The sequence below is a fragment of the Sclerotinia sclerotiorum genome, genomic scaffold (assembly GCF_000146945.2).
Source record: "Sclerotinia sclerotiorum 1980 UF-70 scaffold_14 genomic scaffold, whole genome shotgun sequence".
NCBI lineage: Eukaryota > Fungi > Ascomycota > Leotiomycetes > Helotiales > Sclerotiniaceae > Sclerotinia > Sclerotinia sclerotiorum.
In genome coordinates, this window is record NW_001820822.1 from 1,005,100 (window position 1) to 1,025,211 (window position 20,112).

A 20,112-nucleotide genomic window follows, 5' to 3' on the forward strand; every position below is an offset into this window, starting at 1 on the left:
TACTCCCTGATGAACGAAGTCTTTCGCCTTCACAAGCCAACATTCAATTCTAGTTATTTCCATGAGCTCTTGGAGCTTAATTGCTAACCTATCAAATAGGCTCTAAAGCCTGTAATGTAAATCATAGACCTGCAATTCCAACGTCAACCCCACCAAACGACGTCATCCTACACCAGCTACCCCACACTTTTATATCCTGCTTAAGCTCCATCATAACCTTCTTTTCCATGACTTATTTCGCACTACTATAGTACAAACCACTAAAACAACACTATCCAAGGACCGATCCGCTTTTAACTAACTATATATATAGTGTGTGTCCATCAAAACATACACCCACCTCACCATGTTCCAAGCCCTCAAAGAAAGCATGACAGAAAAAGTCCAAACCCAACCCAAAGACGCGGACGGGAAACCCAGCACCCAAGAAAAAGTACTCGCGCAAATCAACGAAAAAATAAAAGCCGCCCAAGAAGCCAGCGAACACGCAACCCAAGCACGAGAAAAAGCAGACTCGCTTCCAGATACTGAAGATGCGCAGGAGCAAAAAGCGAAATTGGTAGAGGAGGCGCAGAAGTTGGAGAAGAGGGCACATTCGGAGTTGAAAATTGCTCAGAGGTTGCAGAGTGGCGTTTGGCAGGGTGGTGCTGGGGGCGCGGGGATAGGTGCGGGTGTGGGGATGGGGCTGGGGACGGTGGTGGGAAGTGTGGTTGGGGGGGTCGTGAGTGTGCCGACTACGGGGTTGGGGTTGTTGGCTGGAGTTGGGGCGGGGGCTGCTCATGGGCCTTGGTTTAAGTTGCCGAGGATTGGGGGGGAGGATGGGGAGGAGGGGGAGGTGAAGGGGGAGGGGAAAGTGGAGGAGGGGGAGCTGGAGAATGTTGAGGCGAAGACTGAGGGGGAGGGGGAGGAGAAAGAAAAGGGGCAAGAGAAGGAGCAAAATCAAGAGAAAAAGTGATAGTGAAGACGGGAATGCAACGAATGAACTTTTGAATTTTACGGCCTTAAAAACGAATCCACAAATCCCACGACCTGTATTCCACGACCTCGAAATAAAACTACGATGTTTCCTTACCACCCATTAAATCACGACACAAAAAAATCGAACATCTAAGATGGAAAGCTGGAGAACACATTATACGAAAATCACGGCTTCATTCATTTGCATCTATTATATATTAGCGTATTTTGGAGTTGTGTTTTTTTTGGAATTATGAACAAATGAACATTTTGTTATTTGGATATCATAAATTAGGATTGATGATGTATATAATACTTTTGTCGGTTTCTTTGTTATATAATTGATTATGTATATTAGCTCGAATGTATCAGATTATAATCTTGAGGGTTTTTTGGATTTTGGAATTTTGTCTTGTGGGAAAATTGTGTGATTAAGTAGGTAAGTACTAGGTAGGTAGGTTAAGTATTTACGAATTTAAGTGTGATGAAGAGAATTAGGATATGGATTTCTCGTCAACTCCTAAAACTTATCTATGTATTGATTGCTCTTGATGCGCGGGTGGAACTTTCCTCTCTTGTATTCATCTCTAACCGCTGATCGTGAATCAAATACGGATACATATTTGCAAGCAATATAATCCACGCTTACTATATCAAACAATAGTAGTAATTCATCAATTTCTTATAATTTAACTTTTTAGTCTTCTTCTAGATTTTATATTCATATGCCTTACTTCGATGGATGATGGTATTGTATTGTATTAAAAAGAACCTGGTAACTATATAGCCAATTTCCCAATGAAAATGACCCAAAAAAATATAGAAATGTTCCTAAAGATATCCTATCGATATCTTATACCCAATGCCCAGCCATACAATCTAATCCTATCCAAGTCCAATCCAGCCAACAAAAATCCATCCAAATCCAAAATCTCTTCCTTAACTCCTACAATAAAAACCCCCGCCCCCTACTACAAAACCAACAATCCCATAACACCCACCACCAAACCCCCCACAATCAGACTTCCTACCTCTCTCCGTCCAGCTGCTCCAAGAAACTGCGCTGGCCCATTTCCTCCAGCATCATTACCATCATCCGTTCCACTTCCACTTCCACTTCCACTTCCACTTCCAAACCCACCACTACCAACTTCACTCGGCGCAGCAGAGTTTCCCACATTATTCAACGGTGTAATAGATGCAGCGGGAATATTAGGAGGAAGAGAACCAGATGGGAGGATAGATGCAGCGAGTATATCAGCATTGTTTGTGGGGAAAGATTGAGGAGGGGGCATAGATGCGGGGAGGGAGGAGAGGGGGAGGAGAGGGGGAGGAGAGGGGGAGGAGGGCTAGATTAGTGGGGTTTGGGCTTGGGTTTGTGAGTGGGGTTGTTTTGGAGGGGGTTTGAGGTTGAGGGAGGATGGCGGGTGTGAGGATGAGACCCGGGAGGGCGCGTGTTTGTGTGCAGGGACTGGGTGGTGGAGGATGTTAGTTTTGGTTTGGTTTGGTTTGTTTTTGATGATTCTTGCTTGGCGGGATAGGGAGTTTTAGGGGAAGGGAAAAGGGAAGAAAGGAAACGAGATAAAGAATCATACCAATCCGTAAAAGTAAGTGTAGAGGCCTCGGTAACCGTATAGGTAACACCATTCTGCTCAATCTCCGTCGCCGAAAGACAATATGTCGTAAGAGCCGCGACAATCTCAGTAGTATACACTACATGAGGAGAGCCACCACGATTTTTACCTTTATCTTTATTGTCATTAGCATTAGCGTTGATATTGTTATCATCATTATCGTTCCAGTTAAAGTTGAAATTGGTATTGTAATTGTTGTTTTGATTGTAATTGTAGTTGTAGTTATCATTTTCGTTTTTATTTTTATTTTTATTTTCGTTCTGGGTTTGATTAGCGTTTGCATTGCCATTGCCATTTGCGTTGGGATTGATATTTCCATTTTGGTTCCCGCTGCCGTTTTGGGAGCCGGAATCGAGGCCGGCGGAAACGAGGGTGGAAAGGGGGAGGAGGAGGAAAGCGACGGTGAGGAGAGAGCTAGGTTGATGCATTTTGAGCTTTGCTTTGAGGTCTGCTAAGACTTATGGTGAAAGATTCACTTTTGGTATGGATTGACTCTGTAACTTGGAATTTTGAATTCAATGTCAAAAGGAGAATGAATGACGAAAGACTCAAAATCAAATTGGCAAGACAGACTGCTTTAAATCATCAACAAAAGGAAGGTCTTGTTGAACGAACAACGGCAAAATTGCTAGAAACTCGAGGGAGATCGTCTCTCTTATGTGTTGACAGGTCAACTCACGCGCTTCGCATCTCTTCGCGCAAAGCAAAATATCTAGGGCTCCATGAGAATCGCGACTTTCGCGTATCTTGCCCCTATTACAATGCATCTATTTGCGACAAAAAGCTTGTCTACCGATATTTATAGATGTGGAATGTGGAGGCATGTCCTTAGATACATCTTAGGCGTTGTGCCCGCAATGTTTGAGCAGGAGGAATGTGTCCGTCGTATGATACACATTCCAATGTTTGGTATGTAGTTTCATGTTTCCCGCTCAACGTCGTAACGATAAGGATATGTGCCACTTGGTCAATTTTCCTTTAGCTCTCGAAAACAGCGAGGTAGTTAGGTTGCTTGCACTCGTCGGGACCGACGCGATGACCATGCATAGTAGCTTGAAATGAGCTGACGACTGATACGAAGATCTGAAAAGTCACTTGATTAATATGTCTGTCCAATACAAGTAATGAGGAGTGGTAATAATGTATTCAGTACAATCGACAATCACGTATACTTGTTCGCTTGGGATTTTCCACTTGGAATCATTCTTGGTTAGGCCCCTACGCACAATAATACATGTTCATTGTAGCTTGAAAATATCAGTAGAATAGCATATCCTTTTCTTGCATAGCTTTAAGCCTATTATCATACCTTATTGTGATACAATGCCTACGCCCAAGCTACTCTCCTGATGCAGCTAATATCAGGCTAATCCACAAATCCATTCACAAGTCTCATGAGGATATTGACTCTCACTCAAAACAAGACCAACTGACACGGATTTCCATAGATAATCGACATGAAATCAGTAGACAATTTCAATCATACCTACCACATCATCAAATCTCTTCATTATGTGGTTCAAAAATTCTAGCGTTAATTATTCTAATGCATTGATACCCATGTGATTCCCAAACTTCCATGCAATCCCTGACAAGCATCAGTATCCGTACAAATAAATAGCTACTTTTGAAATGCCTCTCACATTTCCTGTACTTTTCTTCAATTATTATGTTAGCAATAGATCTCATAGTAACACCAGTACTTGTATTTCTCAATACAACTTAAGTGTGACCAGCAAAAGGGTTATCCAGCACAAACTTCTCGTTTTCAACCACAGAACAAGGAAAGGTCCACGACGAGTCGTGACGCGAGACACGTAGTTCAAGAAAATGCTTATCAACTTAATCGTAACCTTGTCTTTGTTAAATGAGCGGAAGATAGGGGTGATAGGGTATTCATCTTTCTCACCTTCAGACCATAATGATATGCTCGAGGAAGTACAAAACGAGGAACCGCCATTAACCAAATTAAAATAAATAAAAAAAGATAAAAAAAAGAATAAAAAAGATAAAAAATTTAAAAGAAATAAAAAAAATAAAAGACAAAACAATTATGTATAAAAGCCGAAACATATTCACTTTAACGATCCAACAAAACTTCATAAACAGACTTTTCGAGGACATCATACACAAGCCACGTAGCATTCTCATACAGATTCTTCCCTCCTCGCCATATTTTTCTAGTGATACGATCAAAGTCCACTCATCAATCCCACAAACTCCAAGCGGATAGGCAACGTTTCCGCTGCCATTCCTACATCCACACCGGCTCCATTAGCTCCAGCTCCTTCACTCTCACACACTTCCCCAAACCCGGCCTCATAATATCCATCTACTACCTGGAGTCCATTCCTCGGAGGTTGGCTCGTCGACTGCATTGAGAGAATCAACGGGAAATTTCGAATTCTTGCTGCAATATTCGCATTGGCAGGTACTGCGCTACAAGCTAAGCGGGCACTCAAACTGCTGTGTGCACGTGGATAATAGGGGCTCGGGTTGTCACTGAAAATGGGGACAGACGGTCTGATGGCGGGGTTGGCGGTTTGTGAGTACCTTGATATATGAGAGTTCTTGTAAATCTATGAATATCGATGTAAGAATAAAACTAAATATCGGGGAAGTGTCGTCTCTAGTTACCCGTGGAGGGTTCCTCGGTTAGGTTATATATTTAACCTTGTTGCATTTCAGATACCCGCCGCAATCTTTCCTTCCGAAATGCAAGCTCAAGGTAACGCAATTCATGCTTTAATTAGGACTAAATATAAACCGATTGTGACGGAAAAGTCGTAAACGGAGTCAATTCAATCACTTAGAATCTAAAACTAAAGAACTAAGAAGATTCTAAGTAAGAAGGTCTTTATATACAGGGCTAGTGCACGTGAGTGTAACGATACTGTACCGGAGGCAGCGGCTGCCTGAGGTTTCGTCTGATTGGTAGTTGTGGGTTAAGGCTTTATCACTAGTCTTCACTTGGAAGTGAAGTCGTTACTAGATCAAGTAGAATGTAGGTAAACTAATTGATAACTAAGTTGAGCACAAAGCTCCTAAACTATGAAACTACTCTGACTATATACTGAACAATAAAGGGGGCCCCTAGAAGCTTTCTGGCTCCTCAAGACTCCTTATCACGCGATTTCTGATGGTGCGTGCGCATACGATCTTCAGGTGACCAAGATCACATACTAATTCGATGAAATCTGATCGTGTTTGCACACGGCCTAAGCTCTCCTAATTAATCAGTTTGCTACCATCGTAACACCATCAATCCTAATGGTGAATCGTGACATAGATACACTTTAATCACTCTCATTATTTGAACAAAATATATTGAATAATTATTCGAAGAAAATACTATATAAAAGACCAAAAAAATGCCGCAAAAGGACACAAGAGTTTATCTCGTACAGTAAACCCTTAACCTGAATCTCTGTAGGAACTATTGCTTAATACATGTATCTCTCTAGTCTCTCCCAGTATTCTCATCACTTGAGACACCGCTTGAGTAAATTGATTCTCTCCGATCACTCCGGAAACTAGTACTCTCACTAGAATGCCAATCATTTGAATCGAATCGACAAGGAGTTCGAGCCGGGGGTTGACCATCCATAATTTTCATCTCCTTCTCCTTATCCATCCCAGGTCTACTCTTGCCCTCCCCCTTAACTCGTTTCTTCATTCTCCTCATACCCCATGTACAAAATACTATGAGCCAAAACCCCAGAACACCGATAAATAACGCCTTGATCGAGGTCATTACGTCGGGATCAAATAACTCGAAGTTGTTGATTCCTTCTTTGTCGGTATTATGAAATCGTTGGGACCAAGGGAGTCTAGTATAGATAGACAAGATTAGCTTTTTATCAATACGTGGAAAATAAGTGTACTCACTCGGTTAAACTTTTTCCCTGTAAACTATCAATTCCACTTCCCGCCAATCTGCCGATTCCCAGATCGGAAACTGGAAAGATTATAGATAGATTAGTAAAGCCCGTCTGCTGCCAATGCTCGAAAACAGTCAAACACAAGAACATTCAATACTCACCACTTCCACCTGCAGAAGAAGGAATCCAAACCCACCAAACCCTTCCTTCGCAGTGTTCTCCAAAAGTACTCGGATAGCCAAGCGCAGCCTGCACATCTTCGATGATACTTGAACCAGAGCCAGCGCTTTCTGCTTCGCGTAAAGCAAGCCATTCCCCATGCGGTCCTTTCCATGTTCTCTTAGAGGTTTGGGGGTCGATTTCGTAATGTCCTCCGGTTAAACCATAACCACGCCACTATTGGATTGTTAGTAATAAGTCCATAGCGAGTGGGTGCATGCAAAACGAGGGATGTATGCCAGTAGCACATGCCTTTCTAAAATCTTCGCATCTCTCCCAAATGAAATCTGAAAACGAATGTGGGAGATAGTTATCAATATAATAATGACCTAGATTCACGATTGTCTCCGCATTACCTCCTCCGGTTCCATCTCCTCCATAGCCCCCGATTTTCATATCATCGATATCGAATATGGCTCTCCCTTCTCTTATTTGCCCTCCACCTCTTTTCTTTCCTTTCACATCCATATTTATAAATCCCCATCTTTCTCCAAACCCAGGGAAAAAATTAATCCAAAAGCTCTCTCTCCATCCAATGCCTCCCACAACAATCAAAGGCCTGGTTCTTCCAAGTCCATACTCATATTCCCAAAACCAAGGCTTTCTTCCCAATCTCTGTCGCTCTCTTTCGTTCACGTCCATCCATCCATTTAATGTGTATGGTTTTTCACCCTTCCCCCCACGATTCCACCAATCCCCCTGGTTCATGTTCCGACCGGGGAGTCCAGTGCAGTGTTCTTCGTAATTTTGTCGAACGCGTGCATCGATAAGTACGACATGCGCGTCCATGACAAACCTGAGAGCTTTTTCGGCGTGGGTACTCGGGGTTCGGAGCATAGGATTGGTGGGGTCGAATGGACGTCGTGGTTCGAGGGGCGAGAATCTAAGATCAGGAGAATGAGAAGTATTAGATGAAGTGATTCAGATTGATTCGGACAATGGGAAGCTGCGCAAAAGAATTTTGAGGGCTGGGTAATGAATGGAAAGGCAGATATACATACGATTTTGGAGGTGGAGTTTCTCTGGCATATTTCTGAAGTTTATCGGGATGCAGTATTCTTGCAAGTGTTCGATAATGCGATTTTATTAGAGTATAATTTGCTGGTAAATCCCCCGGGAATGCCAGTGGGAGTTCCTCTCGTGAATACTCTGGATATTGAGGAAGAAAAGGAAGCGCGAGATTTTGGAAATGAGATCTGCATTTGTAGCTGCTGCATTCGCGATGTTTGGGGGCGCGAATTAGTTGTTCGGGATCGGGATCGGGCCATGAGTACTTCATGATGGACGGCGAATAGGTATAAAGTCTGGAGAGAGTAGAGAGTAGATTGTAGATTGAGCTTGGTACAATATTATCAATAATCAATTCTTGCAAAATATGTGTGTATTGATCATATCACATCGTTGATATGGCTTATTAGGTATATCTGCTATCTTGCCTCTGCTCTTTCAATCAAGTTTAAGAAGTTCTCAAGATATTGAAAGAGGTGAAAGAGGTGAAAGAGTGAAATTTCACAAATAAAAAAATAGCCAAATGTTTAGAATTGAGTGTCTGTTTTATTTTCTGCTTTCCCTCATTAATTATTCTTTCAATTAGTTTTGAGAAGTTCTCAGAATATTAATAGAAATTGAAAGAGTGAAATTTTATAATAAAGAAAAAAAGTTTAGAATTGAATCTCTGTTTTACTTTTTGATTCTCTTTTCAATTATTTTTTGAATTATTTTCTGCAAAGGTCTCAAGATATTGATAGAGATGAAAGAATTAAATCTAAAATTGAATCTCTGTTTTACTTTTTGCTTTTCTACCCAATCATTTTTTCAATCGGTTTTGAGAAGTGAAACTTCACAATAGAGAAAAACAGTTTTCTTATTCTCTTTAATCTTCCCTAATTCATAATCTTTAAAAGATGTCATATTCAGATACCAATCAAAACCTTCCGAGGAAGCAAGAATATGCAAACGATGGTTATTCAAACATGGCGGCTCCTACGACAGCTCCAGCAACAACTCCAACAACAACTCCAACAACAATCCAAGAACCATTCCCCACCCTTTTCAAGAATCTACTCAAAGCCATCTGGTGTATTCTTGTAGCATTTTTTCCTGTCCTTGGTTTTAACAATTTATCTTATCAAGTCGGTATCACACCCTCGAATTCCAAAACCCCTCGCATCATTTTCGTTTCTGTCGCCATATTAGGTCCTCTTCTACTTTACGCATTTTGGGACATCATATATGGCACATATCTGATATTTCGTGCCTTCATATATACTAGCTCAATCACAATATGGACAGTCAGTAGGGTAGGAACATGTATCTCGAGTCCTTCGGTTTGACTTTGGTCAGCATATATATCACTATCACAATCACAACGAACTCTCGACAACAACAACGACGAACGTCTTCTGATCCCAATTCTCGAGCTTGAAACGACATATAAGAATTGGTCTGATCAATTCAATTCTGACATGCAACACATTTTTGAAGTCACTGATACAGAGACATCCTCCGTTAAAGGCAACAAGATTGTAGCCCCTCCTCCTACCGAACTCATCAAAGTTCTCGCGCGCATTACCAGCGCAATAGAAATCATGTCAGTTCGCAATAGTGATAGCATGCGTGATCAAGCGTTTGCATTTCTGGTCCCGAAACTTCAGGCTCTTCAAACGAGAACCTCTGATCTTCGAAAATTTTATGAATCATATCGAGCCCGCTGGGCCGAAACGTTAACCAAACTGGCAATCGAGTGTCATAAAGTTGCGGGTAGAGTTAGTCGTTTAGAGCACGAATGGGAGCTCATCCTGGATGAGGTGACTAGAATTGGTAATGAAGGCAAGGGGGATGATATGCCTCAACCTGGGTCTGTCTTACGCAGAGATTGCGATGACGAGCACAAACCCTCTCGTTTCGCTTTTGGCAAGGCCAAGCAAAGGAGCAAATATTGCACTTTTGAAGAGTTGGCATCCATGACATATCACTAAATTTTAGCGGAGCACCATGATCATGCCATTGTCCAAAAAGGCATATCAAGGTCTATGCAGAAACGGAGTGAAGAGTTAACTTTATTCTTAGGGAAGATCAAGGCAAGAGTGGACGATATGCAAATGGTAGCTAAAGCTGCAAATGAGGAAAAGACTGGAGTGTTGAATGATAAGAGTGAAAGATGGGTCAGTGAAAGAAAGAAAATTTGGGACTCTCTAGGCTGGGGTGCTTTATATTCAAAGGGGGAAAAAGTGGCAAGGAGTAAAGAGGCTGCTATGTATGTACTAATTTTTTATTTGTCTTTTGCATCTTCTTTTCTCTGTCTTTTTGCGTTATACAGCTCAAAGAGGTACTATACGGTCAATTCTTCCCTTAGTGTTGCTTCTGTGTCATATTTGAGAGATATTCCCTATCTTCAGCCTCCATCGTTCGAGAACTTTTGAGCCATTTCTTTTCACTTTTTATTTTCTTATAGATCTACTTCTTATTTTTATTTTTTGCTTTCTTTCCTTTTATTATTACCTTTATAATTCATTATTTTCTTTCTTTTTAATATTATCATTTACTGTTTTATCTTTTATTAATATTTAATTTCCCGCTTTTCACAAGTATTCGTCTTGCTTCTTTTTATCATCATCTATCCCATCCTTTTTTGTCATCATCTACTCTATTTCTTTTCGTCATTGTTTATTTACCCCCTCTTCCATTCTCTAATATCTATAAATAATATCATCTTTTCCCCTGCCAACTCGCAATCACTATTATTCATACACTAACTCCATTTCTACTTCATAGTATCGATTCTCATGTTTTGGACGTCGGGAATTTAGATAAACTCGAAATTTTCTCGGATGATGTCATGCGCATGATAGCATCAGACACCGAATTGTGGAATATGATAATCGATCATAGCGAAAAGTTTCTGCATAAGCAAAGTATTGCTCGCTTTAATATGGATGACTGAGGAGGAACAGGTAAGATTTTTGGCAATGGGGTTAAGGCGGAGAAGAGGGAGCCGGATGAAGTTTGGATAAATTGGTTTGGGGCCGGGGAGTGGAAGGCCAAAAAGGTATATTCATCATACTCCCTATCTAATATCTTCATAGTAACAATGTATTGATACTGTCTAGGGAGATGAGAAGAGTAATACAGAATCGAAAGGCCAAGGTAGCGCAGCCTCGCACGAAAGAATCGCGGAGTTGAGGCAATGGGGGAAGGATGTTTCCAAATGGGCTAAGATGACAGCTAATTTTGCAAGACTTTTGAATGAGTTGGCTCAGGATAGGGCTTAATGTTAGGCGAGTGAGCGAGTGAGCGAGTGCTTGTTTTCTTTTGATTTGTTTATGGTAAACATACATCCTATAGAAAGAAGGTTGAAAGATGCTGAAAGATTGTTCTTAATCGTTTAAAGAATTGTATTTAGGATTTTACACAACTGTATTCCCCGATCTGAAATAGTATTGTTTGGTAGATTATACAGGGTATTATAGAATACTTTGAATGGAAAGCATATTGGATTATCAATCGATGGAAGGAAACATTCTGGTGATTATGGTAGATCCGAAAGTAGTTGCTCTTGGTATTCTGATGTACATATACTTTAAATTTAATAGATATAATTATACAGAGTAGTATCTTCTTTCGTTTCCTTTGAAAAACTAGAAAGTGGAGAGCTATAAAAATAAGTCAACCAACCAACCAACCAATCAAAATCAAACATTTACCTAATTAACCAGTTACGTGATAGTCATTGCCCGGTGGATTTTAGTTTCCCACTAGCGTGAGCGGATAAGCTATCTTAGTGTTATGGATCTTTCGGTGTGCCGCAGATGAGAAAAAAAAAAGTTATCGAGCATCTTTTCTTCAAAAACGTCTTCTAAAATCTCTTCAAAACATCGGAAGATTTTTATTCACTGTTTACTTTTGAACACCAATTTTTTCCCTTCTTTTCGCAGAGCATACCGAGTCAATTGGATCACTAGTTCGAATTCTTTATAAAATGCCTCTTCTTCCAGGTGTGTAGAATGTGAATGTCGGCTTGTTTGTCGTGTTGTGGTATTGCGAAATCATTTATCTAACTTGCGCCGCAGTCGCTATGTATGGCCTTGAGGTCCCAGCAGGAGATGTTATTGTTCCTGCTGTTCCAGATTTCCCAGCTACCGTATGTTTTATCCTGCTTCTACTATTTTGATGTTGCTGTCGCTCTCGCTGTTCCACCTATTTAGCAGGCTTCGCTGGAGACTACAGATGTTAATGATTCAATCTTTAGTTCCGCATTACCATGGCAGCAATCGACCCAACTGAACCTGCTCGTGATGTCGAAGGTGGTGTCAAACCTCGCGCGACCTTGAAGATCATTCGTCAATCAAGTGGCGGAGATGAGGAGGACAGTGAAGATGAAGGTTCGGATGATTTATTACGTGCTTTGTTGGCAGATGATGACTCTGGATCAGATGAAGACAGTGAAGATGATGACGAAGAAGCCAACGGTGGACCAAGCGACTCTTCCAAGTCCAAGAAGGCCCAAAAGCAAGCCGCACTCAAGGAGCTCCTTGCTTCCATCGGCAAAGATGATTCCGACGAAGAAATGGAGGACGCTTCCGCCAAAAAGGTCGCTAAGAAAGGAAAGGCCAAGGCCGCCAGCGATGATGAAGAGGAGAGTGAAGATGAGAGCGACGATGGTGAAGACATTGAGATTGAGGAATATGTTCTCTGTACTCTCGACCCTGAAAGCGTATGTTTCCAAGACTGCCTATTCAATAAGTCATGCTAATCGAAAACAGCACTACCAACAACCTCTCGACATCACCATTGGTGAAGATGAGACCGTTTTCTTCAAGGTTACTGGTACCCACACAATCTACCTTACTGGTAACTACGTGATTCCAGATGATAATGGACATAACCATCACCACGAAGTTTACGACTCCGATGAGGAAGATGATGAGGACTATGACCTCTCTCCAGACGAGGATGAGCTCGAACTCGAGATGGACTCGGATGAGAGCGATGAGCTTGATGCAGCCCGCATTACCGAGGTCGACTCCGATGAAGAGGAAGCCCCAAAGCTTGTCAAGGCTGAGAAGAAGGGCAAGAACAAGCGCTCCGCCGACGAACTCGAGGAGGCTGCATCCCTCGATGCTATTATAGCTAAGGAATCCGCTGCTGAAGAGCCAAAGCTTAGCAAGAAGCAACAAAAGAAGTTGAAGAAGAACAATGGCGATGCTGCCCCTGTCAAGGCAGAGGAGACAAAGAAGGATGCAGCTAAGGACGAGAAGGCTGATAAGAAAGTTCAGTTCGCCAAGAACCTCGAGCAAGGACCTACCGGATCAGCCGCGCCTAAGGTTGACGCGAAAAAGCCTGCTTTGGGTGTCAGAACTGTTGATGGAGTAAAGATCGATGACAAGAAGCTTGGTACCGGTCCAGTCGCCAAGAAGGGTAACAGAGTTGGCATGCGCTACATTGGAAAATTCGCAGATGGCAAGGTCTTTGACTGTAAGTTTATATCCACTCGGGTATTTACCATCTTCTAACGTTTGAAATTTAGCAAATAAGAAAGGCAAGCCTTTCTCCTTTAAGCTTGGTGCCGGTGAGGTCATCAAAGGTTGGGACATTGGTGTTGCCGGCATGGCAGCTGGCGGAGAACGAAGATTGACTATCCCAGCACACCTTGCATACGGCAGCAAAGGCGTTCCCGGTATTCCAGGTAACTCTACTTTGACCTTCGATGTCAAGCTTCTTGAGATCAAGTAAACATCATTGTCGTTTGAATAGGCAAGCTTTGATCGTCTCATTGTACTGACTCTATGTTGTTGCGATGTTTCGAGGCTGGTGGTGACTTCACTTCTCACATCTATTGTACAACTTTCTCTTTACTTTCATGTATTTCTTTGGCGCTTGTGATTTCATGATGTTTACATGAAATACGAAGTGGAAATGTAATGTTTTTGCATAAGTCTCCGACCTGAGCAGTTCTCTGTTTAACACGGCAGACTACGCAAAATGAGATGAGGAGATTTGCATAGCCCTACAGGCGTATTTCTATAAAAAAAAGTTCAATCAGGTCTTTACACAGGAGAACTTGCTTTAATCGGTTAGCTCATAATAAACAAGAACTACTATATCTAAATTCAATGCCGTCCTTTCCAATTATATCAGACAGTGACTCCTTCCATTAGGAGCAATGAGAATCTTGGCTAGGCAAGAGTGCTCATCTTGGAAAACAAACAGCAGTATTTCTTACTTCTCATTCTTTGCCTGCTCTTGATCAGTATCAACATTCTTTGTCAATCATTTGTATGCTATTTAGCAGCAGCTTCATTCTTACTCTTTAGTATCGATAATTATTGTCTAGGCTTCGAAAGGATCCTCGACAATGAAAAGAACGCGCAATGGTCCTGCGCCCGATCCAAATGCAGATTACAGAAGTCCGCATCAGTTGATGAAGCCTTTCTTTCTCGAATCCATTACTCCATTGGAATCGATCTCCCCTCCACAGTCTCCCACAAATCAAATTCACAGGCCATCAAAGTTTCGACGCCAAGGATCAAAAATCCTGTCGGTTTTGCGTTCATTAACCAACAGTAGTAGGTACCTTCTTTCCTGTGTATCTCCAATCAAAATCTTACATGTTCTCATTATTGTTTCTAATCTTTTAGGCTCAAGTATAGCTTTAGAGGAAGATTATGCTCCACTATCTCCTCCTCCCGAGTCTGTCGCTCTGGGCAAGAAAATCTCTATGGCTTTAGTCAAAGCTCCACCCACTATCGTTCATCGTACACAATTTAAGAGCAGACCCAGTCTGATATCACTGGATAAAGGCGTTTTGGAATTCATGCCAGATGCTCCTACCCCTCCATCAAGTGCCGAATCCACGAGCAACAGTGGAAAATCATCTGGTCCTGATGCTAAACAATCGACACAGAAGACTTCTCTTGAGTCTAAGTTCTCTCAAAAATCCGCGGGTATATCTCAACATTCGTCTGAGAATAAAAAAGCTCTTCCAAAGGCCTTGAATCAAGCAGAGGGTAGTTCTGCCGATGGTGTTCTCGCGTCCATCACTGAGTCTGATAATATTGAATGTCCACAACCAGTCCCAAGTAAGTTCCTCGTGCCATTGATGTTGTAGCTAACTGACAGCTTGCAGCTGTAATTACTGTTGAGAAAGCAGCATCTGCTAAAGTTTTCTTCGAAACCTATTACAATGAGATTACTGCCAAACCAGTAACACCTCGATCTCTTCGTCGCTTGAACTTAGAGAATGAGCTCTTGAATGATATGGTCTCTTCCCCAACAGACAAAGCCGAAAGACGTCAAGCGTTGGCAACAGCGGAGACCAACCACCTTAGACAGACGAGAAATATGAAGGTACGTAGTACTAATGCGTTGAAGGGTAGAGACCTTAAGCCTTCAAATTATGAGGTGGTGAAGGTTCTTGGAAAGGGTAGTTTTGGTGTTGTTAGACTTGTTAGGGAGAAGCGGGCACCAGGTACTAGCGAGTGAGTTATTGCTATACCCGGTTCTGTATGACTGAGAACAATGACTGATGATGGGTAGGTCGGAGCCAAGCAAAAGTATCTACGCCATGAAGGTTATCAGGAAGTCAGATATGCTCCGGAATAGTCAAGAAGGTCATTTGAGAGCGGAGCGTGACTTTCTTGTTGCCGCCGAGGGATCTAGGTGGTGAGTGATGGTGTTCATGGCTCAGGAATTTGATAACTGACTTGAACAGGGTTGTTCCTTTGATTGCTAGCTTCCAAGATCTTAACAATTTGTATCTTGTCATGGATTACATGCCTGGAGGAGACTTTCTCGGCCTACTCATCCGTGATAATGTTCTCTCTGAGTCCGTCACCAAATGGTATATTGCCGAGATGATCCTATGTATCGAGGAAGCCCATGCTTTACGCTGGATTCATCGTGATATCAAACCAGACAACTTCTTAATATCTGCTTCCGGTCATCTCAAAATCTCTGACTTCGGATTAGCTTTTGATGGTCATTGGTCTCATGATCAAGCTTACTTTCACAATCACAGATATTCGCTTCTCAATAAACTTGGTATTACCGTTGAGGGAGATTCTCTTGATAAAAAAGAAGGAAGGAGTGTTGCTGCAGCTATGAAAATTGCTCATGTCATGATGGGTGGAAAAGAACGCCATGAAAAGAATTCGGATAATGCTTCGGATTCAGAGAGTATTCTCAATTGGCGTAATCGCTTTGGTAATAGGACGCTTGCACGCTCGGTTGTAGGTACTAGTCAGTATATGGCACCGGAGGTCGTGAGAGGAGAGATGTATGATGCTAGATGTGATTGGTGGAGTGTTGCTGTGATTCTTTATGAAGTGAGTTGCGATTCTGAGATGAGGGAAGCTGCTGCTAACATATCATAGTGTCTCTATGGTCATACGCCTTTCCTTGCCGAAGAGGGCGGAAGACAACAAACAAAGATGAACATCTTGAACCACAAGACAACTTTCCAATTCCCTTCCCGTCCATCTGTCAGCAGAAGATGCCAGGATCTCATCCGTAGTATGATTCAAGAAAAAGATCATCGCTTATGCAGCCGACGATACAAAGCCAGAGATACAACACTTGGCTCCATGTCATCACGCCGAAACCAAGACTACGCTGGTCGTTACGTATATCCCAACGATGGAGAAGATATCAAAGCGCACAAATGGTTCCGTGATGTTCAATGGGATCGTATTCACCTAATGCCTCCTCCTTTCATCCCCAACATCAAGTCGATGGACGATACCCATTATTTCGACGAAGAGGAACCGATTTCTGATTTTTCGGAGTCAGTAACCGCGGTTACTCCAACGGTTCAGCAGATTGCTGATGCGCTTAAACCTTTTAATCGCGAGATTCAAATTATAGCTACGGGTTTTATTGAGCGTCCTCATGATACGGTGAGGCTTAAGAGGGTGGAGAAGGAAATTGATCAGTTTAATATGAGGGATGAAGAAAAGGAATATCTCAAGAGGTTTGTCAAGACATTTGGGAAGAAGGAGAGGAAGAGGCCCAGAGATCGTTTGTTGAGGGATAAGGATATCGCGCCGAAGATCTTGGAGTTGAGGAAGAAGGGGGCGTTTTTGGGGTATACATATAGGAGGATTGATGCGGGGGTTGGCTGTGCGAGGTATGGGAATGGGGGAGGGGTGGTGGCGCAGGGAAGTTGGAGGGCAAATGTTTGGCACCGGGCGAGGTTGAGTGTTCATTAGATTGTGTAGATTGGGATTTGAGTATGGGTGGATCTTAAGAGATGAGTTTGGGAGATTGACTGAAGATGGAGTGGATATTGGTGGGAAGCGGATCAATGGATAGGACGTGTGAATGTGTGGATGCTACCATACTGGGTTTGAACAGCCTGGACTGAGCTATTATGACTTATGAGAGGGGATTATTGGCTTTTGTATTGATTGTTTCGTAGATACTAAATTATTACACATTCGTTTTTGGTACTTTTCAGATTTCGGTTGTTGGTTTTAATATTTTTGATTTGATTGGTGTCTTTCTTTCTTTCTTTCTTTTTTGTATGTGGGTTAGATGGATGGGTGAGAAGTGATGGATGGATGTATGGATGGATGGATATATGGACGAGTGAATGAATGGATGATTGAAAGAGGGTGGTTGAGAATGGATAAGGGAATAAGCTATAGTTAAGGAGTATGGAAGAATTGATTGGATAGGTGAGAGGGGATGATATAGTGTAGAATGATGCGGTGGGGGATGGTTTTATTTTAAGTAGAGTATACTGTAGTAGAGTATAGTTCATTGTATGATATATTTATATTATATGTATGTGGATGTAATGGAGGGATTAGAGTATGTATGTGTGGTGGGCGTTTGGGTAGGTAGGTAGGTAGGTAGATAGATGTTGCAATGGATGTTAAGTGGGTAATAGGTGGAGGGCGCGTGAAGATGGAATGGGATGGAAGTGGTTTCGTGTCTACATTATAATTAATTGTATTGATATTATATTCACCTAAAGTCTAAACGTCGAAAATCTATATCAGTCTATCAAACAGTGCGTTTTGACCTAGGTAATCCAGCAACTCTTCCCCAGACTCTTCTGACTTTCTTCCAGAGAGTGAGGGATCCTTTACTTTTACTCTTACTCTCGTTCTTGGTGCTGGTTTTCTCCCGTCTCTTTTCTCTTCCTTTGTTTCGCGATGAATCATTTCTATTGGATCTTTTTGAGTGGCTTGATGATATTTGAGATGAGTGATTGGAAAGTCGAAGTACGTACCTTTTCTCCTCTTCTTCTTTTCAGTGAAGGATGATGACGGGTGTGCTTTGGTTGGTAGCATGTGCTTTCGTAACCAGGGTTATATCATGCATATGGAATATTGTAGATAGATGAGTTACGCGATGATCCATGTATATATCAGTTTAATTGGCCTATTCTTTTTTTGTGTTTTTGTATTTTTATTCTATGCATGGATGTAAATGCCTTATGATTAACAACTCTGTGCTGTCTTGTTTCCCTGCATTTAGAGATTTCGGAGCAGGGGTTGAAGTTGATCTTCTGCTATGGCATGATGATGAGGATTTGTATGTGGATGATGAGGTGTGGGTGGAAATTGTGCTACTTGACATCTTTCACTTTTTGTCCTCCGTACGTATAATTTCTCTTTTCTGGTCTTTGGGAAGGTGGGAAGGCAGAGAGGACATGTGTGAATAAGAGATAAAAATAGAGCGCAGGAGACATAGTTGAAAACGAATATAGCCTGTATAACATTTTGACTGGATAATATTAAATGGTCGTCTATGGTCATGATTGGGGCCGGTGACGCTAGTTGTTGGTGAAAGTGATATGGTCAGTATAGGTGGGTCATTTTTCTGGCCAAGGAGATAATATTTTCTTCTCTCATCTTGTGGGATGCGTTGTAGCCTTTAATTCTGTTTGGTTTTGAAAATAGGAAATGGGATTTGATTCTGGAAAGGTCATATCTTGTGTGAAGAGTGCCGTTGTGGGTGATCATATTTTGAGAATATGCTTCTGCATCAAAATCAGGAAAGATAAAGTTCTCGGGATTTATACAGATATACTGAAAAAGGATTTATGATGTAGGAAACTGACGATGAATAATCGACGGAAAGGAAAATGAAATCCTATATTCCAGCTAGCTTGAATCTTTGACAATGGATAGACAATCCCTTACTTAGAGATTGGACTTTGTATATAGACGCATTAATGCATAGAGCTGTAAAGAGTGCAGTAATTTCGATTATTAGCGACGTGAATTGATCATGAGGCTATATGTTAATGAAACAACCCAAAGCCCTTGAGATATCATAAAAGTTGCCCACTGTTCCGAGCCAAATCTCCTTCAGAGCCCATGAGATATGCATTTATCGCGCTACGATTGCATCTGTTTGATATACACCATATACCAACTATTTATAGACAAGTTGAAAGCTAAAAGGCAATGCTACCGAGCTACTTGTAATATGATCGATGAAACCATCAAATTAAACCATTATATATTTGGATGCTAAGACAGTATAAGTGAGTGATTAAAACGGGTAGGATCGAGATAGATTGTGAATGTACCGGAAAATATATCAGAGTTGACGTCCTCATACCCAACGACCAAGAGTCGTGGAATAAGTGGCTTTTTGATAAATGGTGCTTTCGGAACACCAGATTTGTTTTCTGTTCCACTAAGATGCTTCTCCATGAAGTTTCTGCAGTATTTTTCAATATCAGGAGGAAATGGCCGTTAAAGTAGTACTAAATCCTCGAAATCTAGGACCAGCTGTGGCCTCCAACAAATCGGTTCTATGTTAACGAAGAAGAGCTTCTTTAAAGATGTCAAACCATGTGACTGCAAGTACTTGTGATTCACCATAGTGGCTTTAGTAAAGGATTGGTTTTGAAATTAACACCTTGATAGACGAGGGGGAGGGCATCGAGTTCTATTAATAGTAAGCTATGGGGAAGTTGAACCATTACATAGGGGCATATAGAGACCAGTGTGCTTTGATATACAGCACCATTAGCCACATGATTGTACCAACTATGGGTTAAACGACTTGGCTGTTCGAGAGATCATAGATATATGGTATCGTGACTAGAGGATTTCATTGAGTGGAACTCATTGAAATTCAGCCACTACCATTCTATCCAGCCAAAGCTCCGATGAAAGCATTGAGGAGATATATATGAGCACTGCCTATATCTTCCTTAGCCTAAAATTAGATCGAGATACGGTTGGTATGATTTCCTCGTCTGTTCAAAGAACTTATATAGTCTAATAGCATAATCATCTAGACACAGAAGAAAAGGCCGCAAGCTTCCACGAGCAGCGCCTGTTGATTCCTGGGAAATTAGCCTTCTCATATACTCATGGTATCTACTGATAGCATTCCAGAAACACTTGTCTGTGTAGCATTCCAATAAATTCCATAGGATAGAAAGCACAACTGTTCTC

General features: G+C 41.7%; 10 protein-coding genes across 10 annotated transcripts; 5 read left to right on the plus strand and 5 right to left on the minus strand.

Annotated features, from left to right (window-relative positions):
- Positions 1 to 346: 346 nt before the first annotated feature.
- SS1G_09981 (predicted protein) lies at positions 347 to 955 on the plus strand (the record flags this gene model as incomplete). The annotated part of the gene is made up of 1 exon (XM_001589296.1): positions 347 to 955. The coding sequence occupies one exon, from the start codon at positions 347 to 349 to the stop codon at positions 953 to 955; it is 609 nt and encodes a 202-aa protein (XP_001589346.1).
- Positions 956 to 2,214: 1,259 nt separating this feature from the next.
- On the minus strand, positions 2,215 to 3,019 carry SS1G_09982 (predicted protein; the record flags this gene model as incomplete). Its single annotated transcript, XM_001589297.1, has 2 exons — positions 2,215 to 2,428; positions 2,553 to 3,019. 2 exons carry the CDS (start codon positions 3,017 to 3,019, stop codon positions 2,215 to 2,217), a joined length of 681 nt encoding a protein of 226 aa, XP_001589347.1.
- Positions 3,020 to 4,783: 1,764 nt separating this feature from the next.
- Positions 4,784 to 4,969, minus strand: SS1G_09983 (predicted protein; the record flags this gene model as incomplete). Its single annotated transcript, XM_001589298.1, has 1 exon — positions 4,784 to 4,969. The coding sequence occupies one exon, from the start codon at positions 4,967 to 4,969 to the stop codon at positions 4,784 to 4,786; it is 186 nt and encodes a 61-aa protein (XP_001589348.1).
- Positions 4,970 to 5,684: 715 nt separating this feature from the next.
- On the minus strand, positions 5,685 to 7,480 carry SS1G_09984 (predicted protein; the record flags this gene model as incomplete). The annotated part of the gene is made up of 5 exons (XM_001589299.1): positions 5,685 to 5,809; positions 6,138 to 6,421; positions 6,480 to 6,549; positions 6,634 to 6,868; positions 7,031 to 7,480. The coding sequence occupies 5 exons, from the start codon at positions 7,478 to 7,480 to the stop codon at positions 5,685 to 5,687; spliced, it is 1,164 nt and encodes a 387-aa protein (XP_001589349.1).
- A 1,174-nt stretch (positions 7,481 to 8,654) lies between these two features.
- Positions 8,655 to 8,765, minus strand: SS1G_09985 (predicted protein; the record flags this gene model as incomplete). Its single annotated transcript, XM_001589300.1, has 1 exon — positions 8,655 to 8,765. The coding sequence occupies one exon, from the start codon at positions 8,763 to 8,765 to the stop codon at positions 8,655 to 8,657; it is 111 nt and encodes a 36-aa protein (XP_001589350.1).
- A 391-nt stretch (positions 8,766 to 9,156) lies between these two features.
- On the plus strand, positions 9,157 to 10,962 carry SS1G_09986 (predicted protein; the record flags this gene model as incomplete). The annotated part of the gene is made up of 5 exons (XM_001589301.1): positions 9,157 to 9,511; positions 9,761 to 9,947; positions 10,466 to 10,605; positions 10,645 to 10,739; positions 10,801 to 10,962. 5 exons carry the CDS (start codon positions 9,157 to 9,159, stop codon positions 10,960 to 10,962), a joined length of 939 nt encoding a protein of 312 aa, XP_001589351.1.
- Positions 10,963 to 11,669: 707 nt separating this feature from the next.
- On the plus strand, positions 11,670 to 13,423 carry SS1G_09987 (hypothetical protein; the record flags this gene model as incomplete). Its single annotated transcript, XM_001589302.1, has 5 exons — positions 11,670 to 11,685; positions 11,761 to 11,831; positions 11,940 to 12,404; positions 12,454 to 13,165; positions 13,218 to 13,423. The coding sequence occupies 5 exons, from the start codon at positions 11,670 to 11,672 to the stop codon at positions 13,421 to 13,423; spliced, it is 1,470 nt and encodes a 489-aa protein (XP_001589352.1).
- A 985-nt stretch (positions 13,424 to 14,408) lies between these two features.
- Positions 14,409 to 16,896, plus strand: SS1G_09988 (hypothetical protein; the record flags this gene model as incomplete). The annotated part of the gene is made up of 6 exons (XM_001589303.1): positions 14,409 to 14,769; positions 14,817 to 15,037; positions 15,077 to 15,168; positions 15,227 to 15,352; positions 15,402 to 16,014; positions 16,063 to 16,896. The coding sequence occupies 6 exons, from the start codon at positions 14,409 to 14,411 to the stop codon at positions 16,894 to 16,896; spliced, it is 2,247 nt and encodes a 748-aa protein (XP_001589353.1).
- Positions 16,897 to 17,660: 764 nt separating this feature from the next.
- Positions 17,661 to 17,985, minus strand: SS1G_09989 (predicted protein; the record flags this gene model as incomplete). The annotated part of the gene is made up of 2 exons (XM_001589304.1): positions 17,661 to 17,667; positions 17,702 to 17,985. The coding sequence occupies 2 exons, from the start codon at positions 17,983 to 17,985 to the stop codon at positions 17,661 to 17,663; spliced, it is 291 nt and encodes a 96-aa protein (XP_001589354.1).
- Positions 17,986 to 19,490: 1,505 nt separating this feature from the next.
- Positions 19,491 to 20,041, plus strand: SS1G_09990 (predicted protein; the record flags this gene model as incomplete). Its single annotated transcript, XM_001589305.1, has 3 exons — positions 19,491 to 19,512; positions 19,791 to 19,895; positions 19,953 to 20,041. The coding sequence occupies 3 exons, from the start codon at positions 19,491 to 19,493 to the stop codon at positions 20,039 to 20,041; spliced, it is 216 nt and encodes a 71-aa protein (XP_001589355.1).
- Positions 20,042 to 20,112: the final 71 nt, after the last annotated feature.